The sequence below is a fragment of the Hippocampus bargibanti genome, linkage group LG20 (assembly GCF_051943395.1).
Source record: "Hippocampus bargibanti isolate YZ-2025 linkage group LG20, ASM5194339v1, whole genome shotgun sequence".
NCBI lineage: Eukaryota > Metazoa > Chordata > Actinopteri > Syngnathiformes > Syngnathidae > Hippocampus > Hippocampus bargibanti.
Window position 1 is genome coordinate 397363 of NC_142753.1, and position 24226 is coordinate 421588.

General features: G+C 41.8%; 3 protein-coding genes across 3 annotated transcripts in view; 1 reads left to right on the top strand and 2 right to left on the bottom strand.

The window, feature by feature from the left end:
* Positions 1–9906, bottom strand: part of vars2 (valyl-tRNA synthetase 2, mitochondrial) — a 38074-nt gene extending 28168 nt beyond the window's left edge. Inside the window, exons 1-15 of the mRNA XM_088987034.1 lie at positions 9724–9906; positions 9146–9227; positions 8186–8286; positions 7880–8007; positions 7732–7798; positions 7402–7499; positions 7236–7317; positions 6289–6408; positions 4843–4951; positions 3356–3444; positions 2910–3000; positions 2687–2814; positions 2184–2287; positions 250–331; positions 94–170 (exon numbers count right to left, since the gene is read on the bottom strand). Of these exons, the coding sequence (XP_088843160.1) occupies positions 94–170; positions 250–331; positions 2184–2287; positions 2687–2814; positions 2910–3000; positions 3356–3444; positions 4843–4951; positions 6289–6408; positions 7236–7317; positions 7402–7499; positions 7732–7798; positions 7880–8007; positions 8186–8286; positions 9146–9227; positions 9724–9906 (1541 nt within the window). The remainder of the gene's footprint in view (positions 1–93; positions 171–249; positions 332–2183; positions 2288–2686; positions 2815–2909; positions 3001–3355; positions 3445–4842; positions 4952–6288; positions 6409–7235; positions 7318–7401; positions 7500–7731; positions 7799–7879; positions 8008–8185; positions 8287–9145; positions 9228–9723) is intronic.
* Positions 9907–10635: 729 nt separating this feature from the next.
* On the top strand, positions 10636–14475 carry ppp1r11 (protein phosphatase 1, regulatory (inhibitor) subunit 11). The gene is made up of 3 exons (XM_089022919.1): positions 10636–10897; positions 11420–11528; positions 13193–14475. Exons 1-3 carry the CDS (start codon positions 10820–10822, stop codon positions 13339–13341), a joined length of 336 nt encoding a protein of 111 aa, XP_088879045.1. The 5' UTR covers positions 10636–10819; the 3' UTR covers positions 13342–14475.
* Positions 14476–15303: 828 nt separating this feature from the next.
* lg20h6orf47 (linkage group 20 C6orf47 homolog) lies at positions 15304–22037 on the bottom strand. Its single transcript, XM_089022918.1, has 3 exons — positions 21895–22037; positions 19807–20979; positions 15304–17154 (listed from the first exon to the last, which is right to left on the bottom strand). The coding sequence occupies exon 2, from the start codon at positions 20682–20684 to the stop codon at positions 19815–19817; it is 870 nt and encodes a 289-aa protein (XP_088879044.1). The 5' UTR covers positions 20685–20979; positions 21895–22037; the 3' UTR covers positions 15304–17154; positions 19807–19814.
* Between the last annotated feature and the right edge of the window lie 2189 nt (positions 22038–24226).

The window sequence follows — 24226 nt, forward strand, 5'->3', positions numbered from 1 at the left end:
TGATGGCAGGTTGGAAAGGAAAATAAATGGTGTCGCTTGTCCTTTAAGGGAATTCTGCCAATAGGAGTCACAGGCCACGCACGGTCAACCTACCTGATGTTGGACAGCCAGTTCTTCCACGTTTTAGTATAAAAGTGAGGGATGATTTGAAGATGACCATCCTCGACAGCCTGACAATAAAAAGAGTGAGTGACGCTACCAGGCTAGGAAAATAGAAATACCGGAGATGACATCGTCAACATTAGCTACCTGGATAGCTTTTTGAGCCATTCCGTGACAACGAAGGAACCACTGTTTCTTCAGGAGAGGCTCGATCACATCCCCGGAGCGGCTTAGAAATGGGAAAAAGAATTGGAGAAACACGATTACAAAAGTGTACAACTTTTTTGTCCCCAAACCAGAGCAGTCCAATGAGCCCAATAAACTGGCTTCACTCAAAGTCGGTGCTGAATCGGTGTTTTTAGCCATCACATGACAGGATCTGTGGATTAGCCCAAGCTTAACATAACCCTAACACTTTACAACTTTAGTTTTGCAATCTTTGGCGGATCTCCATCTGATGTGCAGGGAAATAAAATGCAACTGTTGCGAGATAAAACAAAGTTGTTTTTATTTAAAATAAATACAGTTACAAACGCTTTAGCTAACAAACTTTTCGCCTTGCCAACATTAAAAATGTGCATACTAGTTTTCGGGAAACACACAATGGCTGTGGCGAAATAGTTTTCGGCGCAAGAACACCAAACCGCATGGCCGAACAGCGCCACCGTGGCTGCCGGACGACTTTTCCACACCCACTATCTTTGAAGAGGACACAAAAGAAAATGACGGTCGAGCAGAAAAAGGAGATCATCGAGAATGTGTGACTTAGCATCCCAGTACCAGTATGCCGAGTTAACCATTGCTATGTGTGGCTACGGGTGTTTCTGTGTTAACTAAGCAACGGTCTCAGGCAATAGAAGAGGTTGAAAATCTTCTGTTGATTTGGATTAACGAAAAGCAGCTAGCAGGGGACAGTGTGAGTGAGGGTATTATTGGATTGGATTGGATATGCCTTTATTAGTCTCACAGTGGAGAAATTTACATTTCACAAGAAAGCAACTTCACTCGGATATCATCAAGAGGCAACCTGGAGTTTTGCCATCCATTGACAACTACCAGCACAAAGGTAAATACAACAACTTTATTATATAGTAGTTTATTTCCTTAATTACAATACAATAGCACATTTATTATACATAAAATAAGGTAGATTTGGCGTCGTTTGTTTTGGATTAACGAAAATCAGCTAGCAGGGGACAGTGGGTGAGGGTATTATCGCCGAGAAAGCAACTTCACTCGGATATCATCAAGAGGCAGCTACATCAACAACCACCAAAGGTAAATAAAACCACTTTATTATACAGAACAGTTTATTTCTTTCATTACAAACATTGATTATACATACAATTAGGTATATTTTGTGTAGTTTTAAGGCCTATTTAGTAGAAAATTCTGTTTTATGGGGACCTGGAAACGGATTATTCTCATTTTTAATGGTTTCCAATGGGGAAATTAATGTTCGGAAGACACACTTTCCGCCTTACACACACACCCTTTCTGGGAACCAATTAAGTTCGTAAGCTGAGGTATCACTGTATAGTCATTTATAACAGGTTTGTCAGCTACAAAATACTAATATTAATGCCTGTAATCATAACAGACCAATGTTGTTGCAAAACAAATATATACACAAATAAATGAATAACAAACTAGAAACAAACAAATGGATAAATAAAAATAACAAATGACTAAATAAATACATTAATAAAGTGTGCTGTGTATTTAAGTGATTTTTTGTTTTCTTTTCTTTTTTCCTTTTAATGATTTCCCATCAGTCCAGAATACTAAAATCCACATGAAGACCATCGATCTTGATGGTCAGTAACTTGTTTCATACAAAAACATTTGTTTGGTATGGCAGCATCTGTCCGAGCGCAATGAAACAAAAGATTGCGCATAAGCTGACAATGCAGATTTTATTACGTTAACCCTTTTATGGGCAACAGTTACAGCCGTGGACGGCTGCAAGGGTTAATATGACAAATGTAAAAACTGGGCAGTGTCATATGACTGCCATGATTTTTTTCTTCATATTATTGCAGCCAAATAATGCAGCCTTACAGTTTCCGGTGATGGTTTACCTGCAAATAGGTAAGGTCATGGCGTGCTCCTTTTTTCCTCTGAATAGCTTTTTCTCAACCAGAGCGCTGACGACCAGCTGCCTGGCATCAAAACGTTTCACTCCCTTAAAACATCCAAGAGGGCATTCAATAAAGATTTGTTCATCAATGTTTCCGAGTTTTAAAGGACAACCGACACCATTTTTTTGTTTCCTAACTGACATCAGAAAAAACGTTTGATAGCATCGAAAATACCCAAAACACATCACGTCAGGCATCGCCATCAACTCGAAAACAAGACTTCCTGAATACTACTACTGAATGTTACATGCGGTGTAATCTTTGTAAAATACGCTCAGTAGAAGTCATTTGAAGTGATTTGACAAATTTTGGACACAACTTGTCCGGAGGCGTCGGTTGTCCTTTAAGTCGGATATGAGTTGGAACAGAATCAATCGTCACCGTCATCTCGAAATATATTTCGATAAATCTTTTTTTGAAGGAGAATAACAAAGTTCATGCACCTCCAGCCATTGTCCACAAAGTGGAGTCATCTTGCCATCTCCTCCAATCACAGTGAGGCGCGGCAGAGCGTGTCTCTGTGACAAAAGGAAGTCTGTGTGGTCATGAGCCGGCGTAACCTTAACCGCACCTAACAAAGAAAGACAGAAGAAAAAAAAAGTTCAGTTGAGCTTGGAACCGTGTCATGGCAACTGCTACGAAGATTTTGTCGACGAGTCAGCGGACCCGTGCCAAGTTCCATGTCCACAATTGTATCGGTGATGACGGGCAGCAATCCGTCATTGAAGGGATGGCGGCATTGCTTGCCATGAAAGTCCTGCGGAACAAAAGAAAAGTCAAGCAAAATGCAGCGTGATGTTTTTTTCGGTGGGTATTTTCTTCCATTTGAATTATTTACTCCGCCCTCCATTTTCTGATCTGCTTGAGGCAGTCGGTGGGGGTCATTTGTGGAGCACATCACGTAGCAATATGCGCCAATCATAAGAGACGTGCGCAGGTGCTGGCGCAATCCAGTTACAAAGTTGCGTCTGTGGCTGTCAAAGTGCGTCAATAGCGCAAAGGCGCGGCCCAGATGCAGCCCTACAGGTTGCGCATACGCCTCTTTGAATGATTGATTGATTGATTGATCATAAAATTCCAATGCATTGAAATTTCCATGAAAAATGTCGAGCCTGGTATCGAAGGTCCGCAGGATGAACAGCTACGGCCACGTCTCCCAGCATGGTCTCTGGACGAGTTGTGGAGACCATTATTTCTCCATCTGAATGGTTTGAAAAGACAAACACAGAGTGGCGACTGGCCTTTCAACAATGCTCAGAGTCAGGACAAGAAAAAAAATGGCACGCTTTCTGTCTTTATGGTCCACGTTCACGTAGCGGCCTCCCTGTGGACCAACGGGCGGGCGGCTGACAACAGTCATATTTGAAAAGTCCATTCAACTGCTTTTCTTTTATTTCATGATGATTGATTGGATTACATTTATTCCAACATTGGTCAAGTTTTATTTCTATGTAAAAAGATATGGATGTAGAAAACAAAAATTGCAAGACTTAGCACAAATTAAAAACGATCGCTAAAGTCAACGAGCCAAAATAAAAAAAAATAAACATACAAACAAATATCCATGTATGTATGTATAAATAAATAAATAAATACATGGATGAATGAACAAATAAATAAATAAACAACCAAAAAAATAAACAAATAATGAAACATTAAAAATTGCATTTCCTCTGTAGATCTCTCTTGTTTCTATTTATATGTTTTATTGTATTCTATTTATAATTGTATTTTATTTATTATTGCATCTATGTTTGTCTGTGACTGTAAAGTGTCCTTGAGACCTTTGAAAGGCACTTGATATAAAATGTATTATTACATACATACCAAGAATATAGAACAATACAAGGACAAAACGATTATGAACTCACAAGCCAAGGTTATGAGGTAAAAATGTCAATAATCTCTCCAAAAATAAGAACAAGGAGACAGAGTCATGAGGAAGGTAAATAATCCCACAATCACTCTGCATCGTGGCAGTCCTGAAATCCTTGAGAGCTTTGAAAGGCACTTAAAATGGCATGTATTATTATGATTATTATTATTTTTTTTTCTTCCCTTTCATTGGCCCAAATGCGCTTCCGGATAACTTTGCTTTGTCTCATTTTTATTATTTCTTGTAAGCCCGTTTTTTATGAGCCAAAGCGAGAAACTTGAAAATGAGTATTTTCAAACTATTGAACTATTTAATGTAATGAATATTTGTCCCTATTTTACTGTCCTTGTTCCTGATTTTGTTTTGCAAGTCTTTCCTTGTTGCCAATGGCATTTTCTGACGACATTAATCTCTTGCCAGCCGTGACTGGCTCTTGTTTCATTCTTGTAACACCTCAAACATGATTTAGCTTGCCGTATAATTTAGAAAGCAGCTTGCGCAACATCTTTGGTTTGAAAACTAAACTTTGATTGAGCGCGGCATTCATCCCTTTCTGCCGCACCAGACTCATCCAGCTGCAAACGCGCTTTTGCGACACCCTGCAGTCGAACGCCACAACCTGTTTTCTGCAGTCGAATGCCATCAAACACCAAAAAGTCCAAAATATCTCGGTGATCGGAATACCAAAAGTATTGCCTGTCTGCCGTCGGCACTCATACTCACCGTGACCATGGATTGGGTACGCAAAGGTGAGCACGGTTCCAAATTCCACTTTGTGCTCATAGTTCGGGACAGACAGCATTGTTTTCCCAGAAAGTTCCTTCGAATTAACCTGCCAAAATATCATTTAAAAATTCATGATGATAATAATAATCACAACCCCCTGCGCACGCTCTACAACAGAGGTCCCCAACCCCCGGGCCGCGGACCGGTCCGTGGGTCATTTGGTACCAGGCCGCGCAGAAAGAATACATAATTTCCCATCTGAGTCCGAACTATGATTTATTTTGAAAAATGAAGAATGACCAGATTGCATCCTGTCATGATCTGGTTGGCAACCAACGGGGGCCGCTGTCGGCCCGACCTGCGCCTACACGGGTGCTGGTCGTTTCCAATCAGTGACACTCAAAAGGAACCCCGGCGCGACCATTGGGTGTCGGGTAATTGTTGAATGTCATTGTTGCTTGATGCACTGTTGTGTGCATTGTGCATGTCGATGCATGTGTGCATGTTTGTCATCTTGGCAGACTTGTAATCTTGCTTTTCTTTTGTTACTTTGTATTTTTTCTGTTCAGATGATTTGGATGTTTTACATTTTGTTCCTGCTGACTTTATTTTCATACAATTTGTCCAACACAACCTCCTGCCTGCTTTTTGGGATTCGCACCCGCCAACGTGACACATCCATCCGTCCATGACTTACTCTTGACGCATGTCAAAACGCTTGTGTAGATCACGTGATACATACCGCTAAAATTAGCCCACGGTAAAAAAAACAAAGTTTCTTTTCGAAGGGCAAAAGGCCCAGTGAGGAGACGGAAGAAGAGCCTACGACTTTGAAGAAAAAAAAGGCTGCATTTAACAGACGATAGCGTCCAGTTTCCATGCCTGTCGTATCATTTTATTTTGTTGTATTTATCCGCCGGTCCGTGAAAATATTGTCTGACATGAAACCGGTCCGTGGCTGGCGCTAAAAAGCTTGGGGAGCACATGCTCTGCAACATGTTGCTGTTGAGGATTGCAAATTCCCCCATTGTGGGACTATTAAAGGCTTTCTTATTCTTATTACAACAACAACAATAATAATTAAAAAATACTACTACTACTACTACTAATAATAATAATAATAATAATAATACATAGGGCAAGAACTGTTAACTATGAAAACAGTCATTTAACCGGGGTAAAAAACTATCGAGGTCCATGACATTCTAGAGCTCGATAATCCTATCTTGCGGTCTTTGAATGGCTTGATTTGCATGCCCTTGTCCTGCACAAGGGCAGAGGAAGCATAATATATTAACGGGCAAGCATTAAGTAGCAAAACGATGAGTTCCATGTATGCAGCCTGTTTTCAAGTTTGACTTCCCAAGAGCAGAGGCGTCGTGCGCAATATTCAAAGCATTTTCTTCGTATCCATTCTCCAGGCCATAATCTATATTTGATCACCTCGATGTCCGAGACGGCGGACTCCAGCGCGCAGCTCCAATTGATGAGACCCTCCGAGCGATAGATCAGACCGGCATCACACAGACGGACAAAGGCCTCAGTTACAGCCTTGCTGAAACCCTGAGACATAGGAGACAGGAACAAAGAAAAATGGAAAAATGTTTCACATCACAACAATAATCATCATAATAATAATACGACTAGAAATACTGGAGAGACACGAGGAAAATGATAGGAAAAGATCATTACCTCATTGTTCTTTATACATTTCAAGCTATCCCCAACCTTGCCCCCCTCCCCGCCGCCATACCTATCTGACCTTCTACAAATGTCTATTCCCTAAGATCCTTTTCCTCCCTCCACCTCTGCGTGCCCCCCGCCCGTCTCAGCACGATGGGGGACGTCGCTTTCAGCAGCTTTCAGTTGCTCTGCCCCCAAACTCTGGCGGCAGAGCATCACTTGCTCCCAACAATCGCAACACCGATTCTCTGCCTACCTTCAAATCCCATCTCAAAAGCCACCTGCTATTTTTTAAAATTGCATTTTCTGTGGCGCTCTTATTCTTATTTCTATTTATAATTGTATTCTATTTTGGGATTGTATTTTATTTCTTATAGTACCTCTGCTTGTCTGTGACTGTAAAGTGTCCTTGAGAGCTTTGAAAGGCGCTTAAAATAAAGTGTATTATTGTTATTATTTTCCTTTAACACGCTCGGCGTAAATGGGTTAAGGAAAAGAAGCGAGGTACTTCTGTGACAGCCAAATAAGACACTTTAACCCTTTCAGATTCAGTTCATGATGTTATCCGGTCACAGGGTGCATGAAAGGGTGAAATTATTCATTTCTTCGTCTTCGTCAGCATTTGGGCTTAAGTTAGTGTACAGAGCTGGGCGCAATACTTTGTTGCACGTTACATTTTTATCATGTTCAGTGCAATTCAAACGTACCTCATCCATGGTGAAACAAGCTCGACTCCAGTCCAAAGAAGCACCGAGTTTCCTCAACTGGTGATAGATTTCATCTCCTTTCCTGACACAAAAACAGTGAAAACGTGTATTCGCAGGTGACCGCGCAGTTAATATTGTCATGCTAGAGGTAGAAAGGAAGACATACTCATTTTTCCATTTCCAAACTTCCTGTAAAAATTCTTCTCTGGTGAAGTCTTGCCTGCGTTTCCCTTCTTTCCGAAGCAGCATCCTCTCTACCACACTCTGATATCAATCAATCAATCAATCAATCAATCAATACATAAATAAAATAAAAAAAACTTAATATGTAAGTAAGTAAGTAAGTAAGTAAGTAAGTAAGTAAGTAAGTAAGTAAGTAAGTATCTATTCTAGCTCCAGCTGCATTGTGACCGCTGAGATAATTGAGTTGCAGATTTTTTGGTCCAAAAATAACAACATTTAGTTTTGATAGAGGTAAGAAAGGGAACTTGTTAACCTGCGTTGCTATGCCGGCATGGTCACAGCCAGGGACCCACAGTACTCTTTGGCCCTGCATCCTTCTCCTGAAAGGATTGAACAAAGCATCGAGTGTGACAATGCTAGTCAAAAAGAAGAAATAAAAAAACAATCTGTTTGTCATTTACCATCGAACCAAAGCATCTTGTATTGCTACCGTCAGAGCGTGGCCGAGATGCAGAGTCCCAGTCACGTTTGGCGGTGGTATACACAAAGAGAAGTTCTCATCCACAGCATGAGGAAACTCCAGAGTATCCTAAAGAGAAGGATACGTTAGAGTAATATGAATAATAATAATAATAATAATACATTTCATTGATAAACGTCTCACATAGCACAACGTCAATTGACAAGCCCTCCGTAAAAGGGATATTGTAATCTACCCCAGGGGTTGCCTACGCACGCGCTGCATGATACTATTTAAAATATCTCACATGATGCTCGGGCCTGAAGTAGCCCTCCTTCTCCCACCACTGATACCATCTTGATTCCACATAATCTGGACTGTATGACGATGGGAATGGCGGGCTTGTGTCTGTCAAAGCATATTCACAAGTAGCAAAGCATGTTTTCACTGCTATAGTATGACAGCAACAAAGTTAAAGGACAACCGACGCCTCCGGACAAGTTGAGTCCAGAATTTGTCAAATCGCTTCAAATGACTTCTACTCAGCATATTTTACAAAGATTCCGTCGCGTGTCGCATTCAGTAGTAGTATTCAGGAAGTCTTGTTTTCGAGTAGATGACGATGCCTGACGTGACGTCATGGAAGGAACGCCCCTGACTGAGAAAGTGACACGCAATGCATTTTGGGTACTTTGTTTGGTCTGAAAATTTCGTGTTGATGGCAAAATTAGAAGGAAAACACATAAATAACGTGATGGTGAATCATTGTGTGTTGCACCAAGACAACTATTTGATATTCGCTGACAAATCAGCCCATTTCCAACTGAGTTTGGAGTCCTGACGGCTCGAATTGATATGGGAGAACTTCTTTAATCGATTGCAAACGTATGTTTTCCCCTTCAGAACTATTTGAATCATATTCATGAATGGATGAGTAACAAGGAAGCATATTCTTCGAATCTGAAGCTATTGTTTTGATTCTCCAGCAAGGCAAGACGTCTTGCCGTGACACCACGTACAAGGGGGCGGGCCCTTCTGAAACTGACCACTTCCAGTTTCAAATTGAAGTATTTTTTTAGAGACTTTAAGTCATTTTGATTGGTGTTTTGCATTTGACTAAAAATATCAACCTGCGTGTTTTGGGCATTTTAGATGCTCTAAAAGTTTTTCTCATGTCAGTTAGGAAACCAAAAAGTGACATTGGTTGTCCTTTAAGAGACTATTGAGTGTGTAGGCTATGGGTTATGAGGTAACAGGACAAACTCACCTTTCTTTGCCCCAGGTGGTGTATGACTAGTGTAGAGGATTTGCTCCTTCTCGTTCCATTTTATAGCATTTTCTTCGGCACTCTGGAAAAACAACATCACCACTGGAATTAAAATCTGCAGATTGTATTAAAAAATATGTCACACATACTGTATGTGTAGGCTACAATCAAGCAAATACGTCTGTGTAAGCTTTCAGTCGTACAGGAGTGGTCCATCGATGAAAAGGTTTCTTCAGCCGTCATCTGTACAAATTTCAAGGTGTCAGACGTTTCGCTGCTCATCCAAGAAAACTCGTCAGCATACTAAAGTCTTACTGGTAGTTTAAGCCGTATATATATGAGAAGCGAAACGTCCGACACCTTCGATGACGGCTGAAGAAACATTTTCATTAATCAAGCAAATGTTCAGAATCCATCCGATGATCGTGAATTATTTTGAAAGGGGTAGTGCATAGGAAAAAAATGCTGGTTCTCAGAAACTACTTAAAAGGAGTCTAACATGCAGCAGACCTTAATGTATTTTCAGTGTACTGTACATATTAAAAATGTATCTATACTTTGGTGTTGTTCCTACTCACGAGGTGTTGAGTAGACAGTATGGCATTCTCCTTCAGTTTTTTCCTCTTCTGTTTTTCGACTTGGAGACGAGAGCGTGAGCTCGACACGGAGGTGGATAATGTTGGAGGCGTGGGTGAGTTCCAAGAACAGCGCCTGACTGCCTGTCTCCTCGCCCGCATCACAACAGGACATATCGGCCACATCGTCAAGGACAAGCTGTGCACGGAATGGGAAAAAATATTTGGGCTTAAAATATCATCTTATAACTAATAACAAGATCGTTTCAAATAAGAAAATGCAAAACAACTATACGCTTTCAATATCAAAAGTCTGTTTCCCAAAGATGTGTAACCAAAGGGTGAATTACTTGGGCTTTCAAAGTACGGAGATACGTCGACAGCGACCTTAACATTTCCTCGTCCGTTGTAAAGCATACATTTCTATATTAATATCAGTAATGCGTATAAACATTAAATTAGCATGATCCCGTGATAAAAAATGTCATTTGAAAATATTTAGTAGGATATATACAAAACAAATTAAATTTATGTCAGCACGTGATTGTTGTTTGGTGTCGGTCTATTTTGAATGAACGGACCCCGGAAGAAAGTCCTGCTGTCCCACTACAAATATCTTCCCCCTCAGTACAGTAACGTTAACGACGGAAAACGGAAACAGATGATCCCCTTAGCTTTCAAAACAATATTTCACAGTACAACTTTAAGAGCGCGGTTCCAGCAAATCGTTTGTTGTACTAGAAATACAAATAAACATGAGATATTGAGTTTCATTACCAACCATAAACATCACTATTATATTAATTTAGAATGTATAAATTAAAGTATGTTGCATTTAATATCACAGTTTAATTCCTTTCCGTTCCGAGTCCCGATAACAAGTGGTAATTTTGGGCTTTTTACTATTTTGGTTGGCCACATCCCATTCCATCGTCGTGCTCGCTCATGCCTGACTTTCATCAACGTTTCTTTCTGTCATTGAATTGATTTTTAACTGTTGGTCATCATTGGTGGTAATAGAAGACGCTGTTTGTTAGTGCTATTTAGACGTCCATCGTGAAAGTTAGTTGACGTTCGCGTTAACAGACGAGCTCCAGGGATGGCGGAGGTTCCCGGGACGTCAAGTGAGACCATAACGGAGACCGTTCAAGCCAGCACACCGCCGCCACCTCAGCAGGTTAAAAAAAATCAAGCACCACTGGTGAAAATGTTTGCTTTCGGTTAAATAGTCGTTACAGAGGCCAATAAAAATCCAAGTTGCGACAAAAAAGGCCGTTCTTGGAAATACCCTCACGCGTATACGTTGAATATCCATTTGGGATATAAAAGCCTGCACGTTAAGGACTTTGTACTTAATAGAGCATCAACATTCTTACCTCTGCATTATTTGTATTCTTAGAATATACTGGGACAGATTAGATCACTATCCGAACACTGTGTGACATTTTTGTTTCGTGATGAATTGTGCTGCCATTTGGCCTAAAGAGGGAACGAGAACAATCTGCAGAAAACAAACACACACACTCACATCCATACACACACACACGCACACAGGTTGGACCGAGGAGGCCCTGGATTTGCAATGTGAAAAATGTGACAGAATGCTCAGAAATGACATTTGGAAAGCGGTGCTGTCAACTATTTTTGATCAAAGGTTGTTATTATTGTCCACCCATTATATTTTGTTCTATGTTTCCAGGAGGGACGTAGTCTGACAATCAAGTTAAGGAAGAGGAAAACCGAGAAAAAGGTGGAATGGTCCAGCGACACAGTCGACAATGAGCACCTTGGGAGGAGATCTTCAAAATGTGAGTGCCTCTTCCTTGCTCTCGCTTCTCAGACGTTGTTAGTTCTTGTTTTTGCAACACTTAAAGGACAACCGACGTCACTTTATATGTGTTTCCGAACTGACACCAGAAAAACGTCTTATAGCATCTAAAATAGCCAAAACACGCAGGCTGATATTTTGAGTCAAATGCAAAACACCAATCAAAATGACTTCAAGTGTCTAAAAAGTACTTCAATTTGAAACCGGAAGTGGCCAGTTTGAGAAGGTCCCGCCCCCTTGTTCGTGGTGTCACCGCAAGACGTCTTGCCTTGCTGGAGAATCAAAACAATGATTTCAGATTGGGAGAAGATGCTTTGTTGTTACTCATCCATTCATGAATATGATTCAAATAGTTCTGAAGAAGAAAGCATCCATGTTTGCAATCGATGAAAGAATTGATTCCGTGTCATTTTGAGGCATCAGGGGTGGGAAATGTCGCAGCCAAAAAAAGGCAGAAAATGGCGACAAAGCCGTGTAAGGAATGAATCAGCCCGTTTCCACTGGCTGATTAATTCCTTACATGGAGCTTTTACATGGAGCTACACGACGTTTTCAGAGCAAAGTACAGCAAAATGCATTGATGTGATGGAAGGACTGCTACAATGTGTCCTTTTTTCACTCAGGGGCGTTCCTTCAGTGACGTCACGTGAGGACTCGTCACCAACTCAAAAACAAAATATAGCATATATGCGGTGTAATCTTTGTAAAATACGCTCAGTAGAAGTCATTTGAAGCCATTTTACAAATTATGGACGCAACTTGTCCAGAGGCGTCGGTTGTCCTTTAAATATAGTTGCACTCAAGTAACACGTTCCGAACTGGGATTTTGGGACAAATTCACTTCAGTTACTCGTTGCAGGTGTACGTCTAAACTTTTGAGTTAAACGTCTGTAAGCTCTCAGTCGTACAGGAGTGGTCCATCGATGAGAAGGTTTCTTCAGCCGTCATCTGTACAAATTTGAAGGTGTCGGACGTTTTGCTTCGTCAGCGAACTCATTTTTTTGCTGGTAGTTTTAGCCCTATATATATATCCCTACTGTCCAGACGTGGCGGTGCCAGACTCTGCTGTGATTGGTCCCTGCTCTCAGGTTCGGGGGAGCAGAGGACTACTGCCCGCGGCTACACTGATTACTTCTATTGTCCTGCCTGAGTCTACGACTGGCCTGATTGCTCTGGTATCACCCCATCAGCATAACTAAGCCTATGTTGCCTAAGATGTTGGTTGTAAGAACGATCCAATTTGTACCTCACCCCACCATGGCGATTTAGTGAAGGGTTTTGCTGTTTTATGAAAATAGCTTCTTTTACTCCACCAAACCGGTTTAATAAAGGATTTAGTTGTTTTATGAAAATTGCCCCTTTTACTCCCCTTTCAAACCATCGATCTTCTTTCGCTAAGACATTAACCTCATTGTCGTCAAATGAGTGGTTGCTAGCTTTTAGGTTTGTGAGTGCTCTCCTGACATGTTTTGACTCCTTTTCTCGACCTTCGACGCTTGTTGGAAAAAACATAGTTTGCTGACGAAGTTTCTTGGATAAGAAAGGAAACGTCCAACAGATGACGGCCGAAGAAAGCGTCTCATCTCATCTTGTCATCGTTTTTGGAGACTGTGCGCTAATGTAATGCGGGGTGCTTTGTTTCAGGCTGCTGTATTTATGAGAAGCCTCGACAGTTCGGCGAGTCGTCCTCTGAAAGCGAGGGAGATGACGACGAGGAAGGGTGCGGCAGCGCGCATTGTATCATGGGCCACGGACAGAGGGGTGGGGGATCCGCGGCGCCCCCAAAGTCTTGAAGGTCTCACGTTCACTCCATAGCTCCGTCAGATGGGCGCGTGGATGGAGGGATGGGTTCTTCGACACGGCATCGCCGCAGGCCGACAGTCTTAATCTTAAAGGGGAAGTCACACACACACTCCACATTGTCTTGACGCGACTCAGTTCCGTGACGCGAAATATGACAATTCCATTGTGGAATCTGAATGAGCGGGAGTCAAATCGCAGTTTTTCTTTTCCATTTCGGCCGCCGACTGAAAATGACATTGCGGTTGCTCACGGCTCGAATAGCAACCCATCGTGGTTCAGCTTGAGCTGTGAGCAACTGACATGTTTCGACAAGCGGCGTTGCTGTCTTTAGTTCGCTCCATCGGAAAGAAAGAAAGACCGCCGGACTTTTCATGCTCACTTCCACCAACGCCACTTGAAGCAACAACCACACGGAGCCCCACATGACCATTCTTTTCACATCCTCATCGTGTTTTTAACATGAACCCAAGTGTCGATGGTCTTTCAAGTGTTCATTTGCTTGGGTGCTTCCTTTCTTCAGACAGATACTCCAACAAATTATGATATTTTGCATCAGAATTTAAAAAAAAAATGTTTTCTCGACAGATTGCGACATGAGAAGTGTGATAATATTGGACTGAATCAGTATTTGAACCAATTTCCAAAGCGTGAAATTATGCTGCATGTTGGTTCCAAAAAATACCCGCATTCATTCCACAACCAAGGGCTTAGCAGTGCTTTTTCCACCACACACGCAATTTGATGTCTCCGCTCCGTTTTCTGCATTGTACTTAGCCGCCCGCGTGCGCTGCCAGACACGGCGTACAGAACATCGCTCTTGTCCTGCAAATGCACATTTCTGTCAATACAATGAAGCGACGTACATCATCTCAAAGTGAATGTGGATTAAAATGTTTCAACTGCGGTGTTCGTGGGGTTGATGAAAACTTGGGGGGTTACGTTCTAGACCTGCTGTTTATTTATTTATATTTCATTACAATTAAAAAGATCATCTTAACTAATATTGAAAATGTGTGCACATTCCAAAAAAAGTTTGTTCGATCTAATAGGATATAGTTGCAAAGAGGAGAAATAGCATCAACATAACAATAATAATTAATCATACATTTCATTTATAAGCGCCTTTCAAAACTCAAGGTCACTTTACAGTCACAGGATAAGGTTTTTCTGTGGGTGTGCAGCGGCAGGCACATGCGCCAGCGTTCACTGAACCCGGAATAATTCGAATATAGATAAAAAGCTAGCTATCTAGATAGATAGCCAGACAGCTAGCTAGATAGCCATGCAGCCAGCTAGATAGCTAATAGATAGTAAATAGCTAGCTAGCTAGCTACCACAAACTTAGAGGTTCAGCGGAATTAGGTTCGTATTCCTAACATGAGTATGTAGAACTGCCGCAGCTTGGAATTGAAGCGGATTTAATAGGACAGGAGATGTGAGACAATGACTTTTGTCAATGGATGCTAGTTAGTGACGGGATCATTCACGTTTAAAGGTGGCAGGAGTGCTTGTCACATGAGCTGAAAACACAAAGAAATTGTTCACATGATGCTTTTGCGATTCCCGCCGTTTAGCCACACTTCACTCGAGTTCTTCATTTTGACACAGCAGCTGTAACTGGCGGCTATCTCGTCACTGGTAACCAATGACAAGACAAGATAGCCGCCAGTTACGCGAGCCGTGGGCAGAAATCACGGACCGGAGGGAGTCGCCGCCCGCGCCGCCCGTCCGCTTGACTCTCCGTGACAAAATGGCCCGACGGCGGAACTGAAAGCAAAATGTCGTCAGCATACAAACAAAAAATCATGTCAATGTCCGCAAGCTTTTTTTGTCATGAGTTTCAGACACCGAGTACAGCCATGAATTATCATCTGTTTTGATCATGCAGCAAAATGATGTCGCGTTGGATAAAACCCACGACGAACCAATCAAGGGCAACTACTGACACAAAGTAGTCAAACTAAACTCATTTATTCATAGCAAAATCATCTTCACTTTACTCTTGTTTGATCAGATGTGAATAAACAGAACAATGGAGTTGAATAGGACTTGAATAAACATGAAGTGGAGTTCCGTAACCATAGTTACAGACATCAAATGCGCGATCAAAGTGACAAATCTGTCAAGTGATGATCTCGTCAACGTTATTACATATTCAACAACAGGATGCAGCTTTCGAAGGGAAGCAAAATAAACTCAAGCACAACACACCTCTAAGTTTGTGAGGGTGTTTTCCTCTTTGCATCATAAAAACTATGCTTTAACTCCGGCTAATAAAACGCCACGGTGACACCTTCGCCCCAAAGTACATTTAGCGACGGTGAACAATTGAAGAGTTAGATCCTATGGGAAATGTTGCTTTGAAGACAACAAGCGTGACTGAAATGGATACGTACAGTACACTGAGTGATACATACCTTGGCTTACGAACTTATTGGTTCCCAGACACAGTGTGTAAGGCCAAAAGTGTGTCTCCCAAAAATTAATTTCCCATAGGAAAGCATTAAAATGAGAATGATCCCTTCCCAGGTCCCCATAAAACAATGTTCTACTCTCTATTTTATAAGCCTTAAAACTACACAAAATAGACCTTATTTTACGTATAATAAATGTGCTATGGTATTATAATTAAAGAAATAAACTGGACTATATAATAAAGTTGTTTTAATTAACTTTGTGATGGTAGTTGATGGAATGGAGTGGCCGCTTTCATCAGCATTAAACACTTGATGAGGAACGTAGCCTTCTTCTTTCACCATCTTGAGGAATGATCCCCTGTAGATGCTTTCACTGCGATAATTTTACCTAGTTCCTCATCAATTATGTTCTGTTTAGCTGGGTTGATAGCTTTTTCCATCAAGTGTACAGATGGCTTGTGCGGGTTATTTGTGGAGCTTGATTGATGGGATATTTTAACCTTGCAGTCTATATTCTGCCTATGAACTATCAAAGTTGAAACCAGTCCAAATGTCACTGTTTTCTATCCATTTTCTCACTCTCTGTCGTCTGCCTGTCTCTTTAATGTTTAAACCACCTCCCCTCACTGCTGGGTTCCTGACCAATCACGTGGCTAGAACCGATGACTGGGGGCGGGGAATAGAGGACCAAAACAAGCCGGCTGCCACTTTCTTGTTCGGAGAACGGGCTGGTTCGCGAGCGACACATCGCTCATTGTGGCCGCTCCCGAAAAATAGTTTGTATGCCAAGGTAAAATGTTCATACATTTAACGTTTGTAAACCAAAAAGTTTGCAAGCCCAGGGGTTCGTAAACTGAGGTATCACTGTATTTGACTTTTGGGGGTTCCACTTGAAGCTATGAAAGGAAAAGATGCTACGTGTGATATGTTGTTGAAGGTTATGTTGACTTTGAAGGTCATGCCCCACCCCACCCCCAAAAAAAAGTCATAAATTGCTTAGTTTGGTGTCTTTTGTGCATTTTATCTCTGGTTCTGACTACTACCAGGTTATTCTCACACACACGGTCAGTGAAACTCATGAAAAGGTACAAACAAACTGGCAAAAAATTACAACTAGACAGGCGGTGGGGTGGGCGAAGAGGGGCTTCCATAAATCTTTGGCTGAAGAAGCATATCGAGAACATTTTAAGGGGTTCCGGGTCCACCTTTCAATGTCAACATTGAGACGACAACACCAAGTTTCAGAACAGTGTTGAGGGTGACTTGAAGAAGACGCGCAAGAAATGCCGTTTGCAAGTCACCTGGCGGCTTGACAAAGTTGTCGCTGATGTGATATCCAACATCTCATTGGTGATGTCATTCGTGCTATCAGTCGCGTGTCATCACCTGCGGAGGAGAGAATACTTGTTCAAAGAAGTGTGGATCGAGAGATGTCCGAATTTTGAACCAGCACGGTTAAATGAATGACATGTACATTTTTTGCTCTGAATAGTGCCCTTATTTGGCTAGCTATTAACTAGCTAGCCATCTAGCTAGTTAAAAGATAGCTGTATAGATAGCCAGTCACCTAGCTAATAGATAGCTAGCTAGATAGCCATCCGACCAGCTAGATAGCTAAAAGACATCAAATAGATAGTAAATAGCTAGCTAGCTATCTACCACAAACTTAGAATTTCAGGGAAATTAGGTTTGTATTCCTAACATGAGTATGTGGAACTGTCGCAGCTTGGAATTGAAGCGGATTTACACAGGGCAGGAGATGTGAGACAATCTCTTTTGTCAATGGATGCTACAGCTTCGTGTTTGCTTTCAACATTTGGCTTGTGGCAAATGTTCACGTCACCATGATGTCCCTGATCCACTGGTGAAAAGGACACTTTGATCCTCTACATCTAGAACCACTTCACCCAATAAAGTGGGAGTTCCTTTTCTTCTTACTTTGATCACTTTGATGCTGTGAAATGTAAATTTCTCCACTGCGAGATGAGTAAAGGCTAACGCTAATCCAATCCAACCGTCTCTGAGAAACATTGTTTGAAGCAAGCATTTGAATATGTGGAGGATAATCTGCTTTGAAGTTGGTTTCACACATGATTTTCAATGGACAACCAACCAACCAAAGAAATGGACTGACATGGTCCACTTTATTTTCGTTCCGTCGTAATTGCATTCAACGCATTTTTCTGATCATCATGCCTCAAATCAACATTTGGAATGCCCTTTCATTTTTTTTTTTACGCAACCACAAAGATTGGATTGGCCTTTATTAGTCTCGCAGATAACGAAGCACAAAGTAAACATAATTCCAGGCAACAAGTGTCACTCTTTCATTTGGTGTCTTGAGTGTAAACCGCGCCCGTCGTTGATATTACAGGGTTTGTAATTAATTCATTCCAAATAGAAAGAAAATGATAAATACTGTGATATCTCGGTTTACTAACCCCTTGCCTTACAAACTTTTTGGTTTACGAACGTTACATTTATCAAAATGTTACCTTGGCATACAAACTATTTTTCGGGATACACATGGAGCTGCCACAACAAGTGGTGTGTCGTTCGCGAACGAGCCCCATTTCCTAAAAGAAAATGGCAGCCGGCTTGTTTTGGTCCTCTATTCCTCACCCCGTCATCGGTTAAAGCCATGTGATTGGTCAAGAACGAAGCAGTGGGGGGGGGTTACGGACAGAGAGAGAGTGAAGCCATTCTCCAAATAAGAAAATGTCTGCCAACATTTTTTTGTCCTCTATTCCCCACCCCCAGTCTTCGGTTAAAGCCATGTGATTGGTCAAGAACGCAGCAGTGAGGGGAGGTGGTTTAAACATTAAAGGACAGCCGACGTTTCAGGACAAGTTGTGTCCATAATTTGTCAAATGGCTTCAAATGACTTCTACTGAGCGTATTTTACAAAGATTCCACCGCATATAGCTATACGTATTTTACCTTTTAAGACTCGCGCTGAATATTCAGGAAGTCTTGTTTTTGAGTTGGTGACAAGTCCATACGTGACGTCACTAAAGGACCGTCCTTGACCATAAAAAAGACGCATTGTAGCGGTCCTTCCGTCACGTCAATGTATTTTGCTGTACTTGTGTTGTCTGGGGACCTCGTGTTGCACCCAAAAGCTGCCAGAAGAGGGCGTCCAAGCACCATATAAGGAATTTATCAGCCTGTGGAAGCGGAGATGGCCACTGGAGGTCGCCATTTTGTGCCTCTTTTTTTTGGGTGAGAGATTTTCCCCCAATGTTGCCTCGAAATGGCCCAAATAAATTCTTTAATCGATTGCAAACATGTATGCTTTCCTCTTCAGAACTACAGTAAAGTCTCGTTATATCGATATCGGATATATCGATAGTCCCGGTTATATCGATACTATTTCTATGCACGCGCGGAGAAAATTACATGCAAACAGGGTCGGATATATCGATAGTCCCGGTTATATCGATATTTTTTCGGGCTCCCTTGAATATCGATATAACGAGACTTTACTGTATTTGAATCATATTCATAACTGGATGTGTAACAAGAAAGCATATTCTCCGAATCTGAAGCCATTGTTTTGATTCTCCAGCAATGCAAGACGTCTTGGCGTGACGTCACGAACTGGGGGCGGGACTTTCTGAAAATGCCCAATTTGCAGCTCAATTTTTTTTGCAGATTTTGGACACTTGAAGTCATTTTAAATGGTGTTTGGCATTTGACTAAAAATATCATACTGCATGTTTTGGCTATTTTAGATGCTATAAAACGTTTTTGTGATGTCAGTTAAGAAACAAAAAAAGTGACGTTGGTTGTCCTTTAAGTCTTAGAAAATTAGAAAATAGAAAATGATGTTTTATGGGGACCTGGGAAGGTATTCTTCTCATTTTAATGCTTTCCTATGGGAAATAAATTTTTGGAAGACACACTTTTGGCCTTCCACACTGTGTCTGGGAACCAATTAAGTTGGTAAGCCGAGGTATGTATGAGTGTACTTCTGTTCCTGTACTTCAGCTAAATAGAAAAGCCTTTCAATTGTTTTTCTGAAACTATCAGACTTACCAAGTAGCTTAGGTTGTCTTCATTTGCTCACTTGTCGGAAAGCTTTCTTTGTCGTCACCAGTCACCTGAGATTCCCCGCTCTCCTCCTCCTCCTCCTCCACTTGTGGTTTTTCTTCTTCCAATCCAAGGAGCACACTCTTCTTCAGGCTGATAGAGATCACTAACGCTTGCACAATACCGTAGATAAAAGCAAATTCCGGAAGATGTTCCTGGATCAGCCAGAGGAGTCCAGCCATTCCAACTGTCGACACAAAAAACATGGCCATGCCATGGAGCCAAAGCCTCAGTGGTCCCTGGATGCCTAAAATTTCCAAGATAAGCTTGACGGGAGGTGAAACAATCCACAGGAACCCCACCACGAACAGGTCAAACAAATGGCGGAGGAAATTGAAGCAGATCTCATAGTGCTCGGGAAACAATTCCACGTTCCAGCTGCGCACAAAAAGACGGAAGGGGGATGACAGCTTGGAATGCGGAGTCGGGGACGGGGGAGGCGTTCCGTAGTCTGAAAAGTCCCCATCCGTGTCCCGATCGCGTCGTTTTTCTTGCTTGGGGTCACTCGGGTGCCTTTTCCTTCGCCAGGGAAAAAAATACGCTGGAAGATATTTATTCCACCATCTTGGAAGACGTTCAACAGCCTCAATCTCTTGTTTCCCCGCACGTAGTTCTTCAATTTCCATCGCTTGCAGCTTGTCGTGGGCTTCCCAGAACTCATCCTCTCCTGGACTATTTTGGTCTTTTTGTCGATCGACCCCTCTTGGCTCACTGTCGCCGGTCCGCCTTTCGATCTCTGCTTCGACCAAGATAGTTTTTTCTGACGCTGCACTTCCACCCCAGGAGCGCACCCGCTCCCAGGCTCTTCCGATTACAGCTGTCATGGTTCCTTGAGGAACGTTTTGCAGCCCAATCAAACGGGGAAAAAAATATGCCAGCTTCTTTTGTCAGAAATTGCTTGAACACTTCTCGAAGAGAAACGGAAAATCCACAATTTGCGAACAACAAATCGAGGCTGCGATTCAGTCAAATTAAACTACACCCGAATATGGCTCGAAAGTCCACAAAATTCAGAACTCATCACGATTATCGTCTCGGTACTTGGTTGTAGTAAACGTTCTTGTTCGGAAAGCTTGGCCGACCTCTCTCAAGTTTGGAACCCTGCTTCACTTCGTCTACCTGTAAATAGAAAGAAAGAAAGGAAAAAAATCCTTCCATGTAGACAGTTTCAAGTGTAGATAGTGCTGCAGTCACATCTCGGTAACAATTGGTAATTTGTTCGACTATTTCTGACAACTATTATAAAACACCTGACAGAAATATTGGCCACGGAGGGTTGTGTGTAACACGCAAATCACCCCCATTTTTTTGACGTCGATAATTAAGTTGAGAAGAAAACATCACCTTCATCGACGTTTGCTGGGTGTCGCGGCTAGCTCTTGACGGTAGTTAGCTTGAATTATCCGAACGTCGACCCCGAGATAAGTCACCAACGGTGTTTTCAGAAGTATCGTGTCTTTTGGCTTGTGTAATTTGGTCGGGAGGAATTTCAGAAATCCTTCCTAAACGGCCTTTTGCGGGTAGACGAACATTATCGGTGAATCGCAGGCGACTTGCATCACAAAACCACAACAAAAGAGGGCGGACGATCGTGACTCCTTCAAAATAAAACTTGCCACTGTCATGCTTTGTTCCACAAGAAAGAAAAAACAAACAATTCCCAGTACAGTACTGTACTGTACTGTACTACTTTGTTTGCAGAATTGAACATACTTATAAAAGTCACCATTAGTTCAACTGTTAAATTCACGTCAAGGCATATGTCTCGAACTGAATGGTCCCGTTATCAACAGATCCCACCGTAATTTTAGGACATACTGTACTAGAGTCAACAAAATACCATATTCAAATAAAAATAACACCAAAAAACTTGATTAGCGCAGACTAATAATTTATGTCTGATACAAAGAAAAGTTAAGAAAGCACTTCGTAGTCCTACAATGAGGAAATTTGCAATCTACGGCAGCAAAATTGAAAGTGGTGCTGGGCTGAGGGTCGAAAAGAAAAACTAAGTACTACAGTACTGTACTGTACCTGTATTGGATGTTCCTTTATTCGTCTCGCAGTGGAGAAATGTACATTTCTGAGCAGCAAAGTTGTGAAAGGAAGAGGAAAGGAAAGAATGAAGTAGAAAAACAAAATACAGGAGCTGCTGGAAAGGCAGCCACTCTCGCGGCGCCATCTTGAAGTCAAACAAACAACAACAAATAACTTGACAACACAAAGACAGTTATTTATTCTTATTTAGTTTTTTTTCTTGTTCTTTTGACTTCAAGACGGCGCCGCGAGAGTGGCTGCCTTTCCAGCAGCTCATGCATTTTGTTTTTCTATACTTTCATCACTTTGCTGCTGTGAAATGTGAATTTCTCCACTGCGAGAATAATAAAGGCAAAATCCAATCCAATTCTTCAGCACTTGCTGTACCCTCATTGTGACATGAAGCATTTCTAGATGAAAGAGGAGAGGATCAAAGCGTCCTATTCAGCAGTGGATCAAGGTGGAATGTGCACGTCGACTACAAGCTAAATGTTGAAAGCAAACACGCAGCTGTAGCATCCATTGACGAAAAGAGATTGTCTCACATCTCCACATATTACATTGAGAGTGCACGACAAATTGAGTAACCAGTTTGCAAATTTAAAGTAAAAAATAATGACTGTTATTGCGCATTACATAAGAAAATTAAGTTTGGTTCGGACTTTAGCAAGCATCATGGCACTTGACATGTTTGATTTGCTTTCTCCGGCCGAATAAAACGTGGCGGCCAAGATTTGGCCCCCGGGCCTTGACTTTGACACCCGTGCTCCAGATAGCAGTGTAGATTCGTGATGTGTCGTTCGCAAACGAAGAGAGCCAGTTCCTAACAAGGAGCCGGAAATGGGAGCCATCTGTTTTGTCCTCTATTCCCCGCCCCCGGTCTTTGGTTAAAGCCGCATGCGATTGGTCGATATCCGCGGTAGAGGAGGGAGGGGAGAAGTACAGACACAAGCAGCAGCGAGTGGGGGGAGTTAGGGTCGACAGGTGGACAAATGTTATCACATTGTTCTGATTCAATTCTATTTTTTTACTACGATAGCATTATTAATATGCATATAAAGCAAATTAGTGACAGCTGATTATCAGAGCAGAGTAACCACAGGGAAAGTCACTTAGCATCCACTAACTCTGTGCATATAAATAAAAACATTGGATATATTTTTGTACATGAGCAGCTCGTTTTTCACATTTTTTGGGAGCCAAAAGAGCCGATGGATCTTTTTAGTGAGGCCAGCAAAAAGAAGCGGAATTCCCATAACTAGTGTATATGTGCTGCATAAGGTAACTGCGATTTACAATGTATGGGTGGGCAAAGTCCAGGTTTTCAAGTATTTATTGAGAAGCCAGACAGCAGTCGGTCAGAACGAGAGGCGGTATCTCTCCTTCTTGCAGCGCGGGTGCAACATTCTCTGGCTGAAGTAGCTAGCTACCCAGTACTGTTAGGGTGGTCTGAAGGGCGTTGTCCATCATAGATTTTACTTTAGCTCGCGTCCTTCTGTTGTCCACCTCCTCCAGTGTCGAGGGAGCAGCCCAGTATGTACTTAACTGGCCCTCTTGACCAGGCACTCCAAAGTCGAAGCATTCAATGACACGTGAAAAATAACACACAAGTCAGATTGACCCATTTCATTTGATTCCAAGATGCATTCAACCGTCGACAAGACGGGAGCTTCAGAAAAGCCTTCCAAAATTAGTTTCAGCACCTGTAAAACACAATTTAACATTTAAGCTGCTTCTCTTAGAATCACTCAATCGACAGCAAAACGCGTCATACCAACCTTTGTCAAATCAACTGCAGTCGGCACGAAAGCCATCAAAAGTTGACCCCAAACAGCTGTTAAGAAAAAACATTCTAAATTGTTTTACTCAGCATAAAATTCCTGCGTTAAAGACACAAAGTCTGAAGGGTCTGCGTGTCTCAGTGCGCTGCGAGTAAGCTTCAGCTTTACATCAGAAGAACCGAATATGAATCATCACCGACAAACACTATACTAAACACTTCTTTGGGCTTTGCCCTGCGTTCAAACCCGCAACAAAAAATGGACTGTAAATCACAACGCAAAGGGGACTTACGATTGATAGATGTCCTTCGTATCCTCCCATTTTGAGGAGGGAAGGAGGGAGCTGCAAGACAAAAATGGCATCAGCACAATCATGTGACAAAATGTCGGGTCACTATTTTAAAGGACAACCGACACCATTTTTTTGTTTCCTAACTGACATCAGAAAAACGTTATATAGCATCTAAAATAGCCAAAACACGCAGGCTGATATTTTTGGTCTAATGGAAAACCCCAATCAAAATGACTTAGTGTCCCAAAACTACTTC

Bases quoted from the DNA above. Each gene is read 5' to 3' on its own strand.
- ppp1r11 (XM_089022919.1), top strand. From the start codon at position 10,820: ATGGCGGAGGTTCCCGGGACGTCAAGTGAGACCATAACGGAGACCGTT. The intron at 10,898-11,419 runs GTTAAAAAAAAT...CTATGTTTCCAG, and splicing joins CACCGCCGCCACCTCAGCAG to GAGGGACGTAGTCTGACAAT. The intron at 11,529-13,192 runs GTGAGTGCCTCT...GCTTTGTTTCAG, and splicing joins TGGGAGGAGATCTTCAAAAT to GCTGCTGTATTTATGAGAAG.
- lg20h6orf47 (XM_089022918.1), bottom strand. From the start codon at position 20,684: ATGACAGCTGTAATCGGAAGAGCCTGGGAGCGGGTGCGCTCCTGGGGT.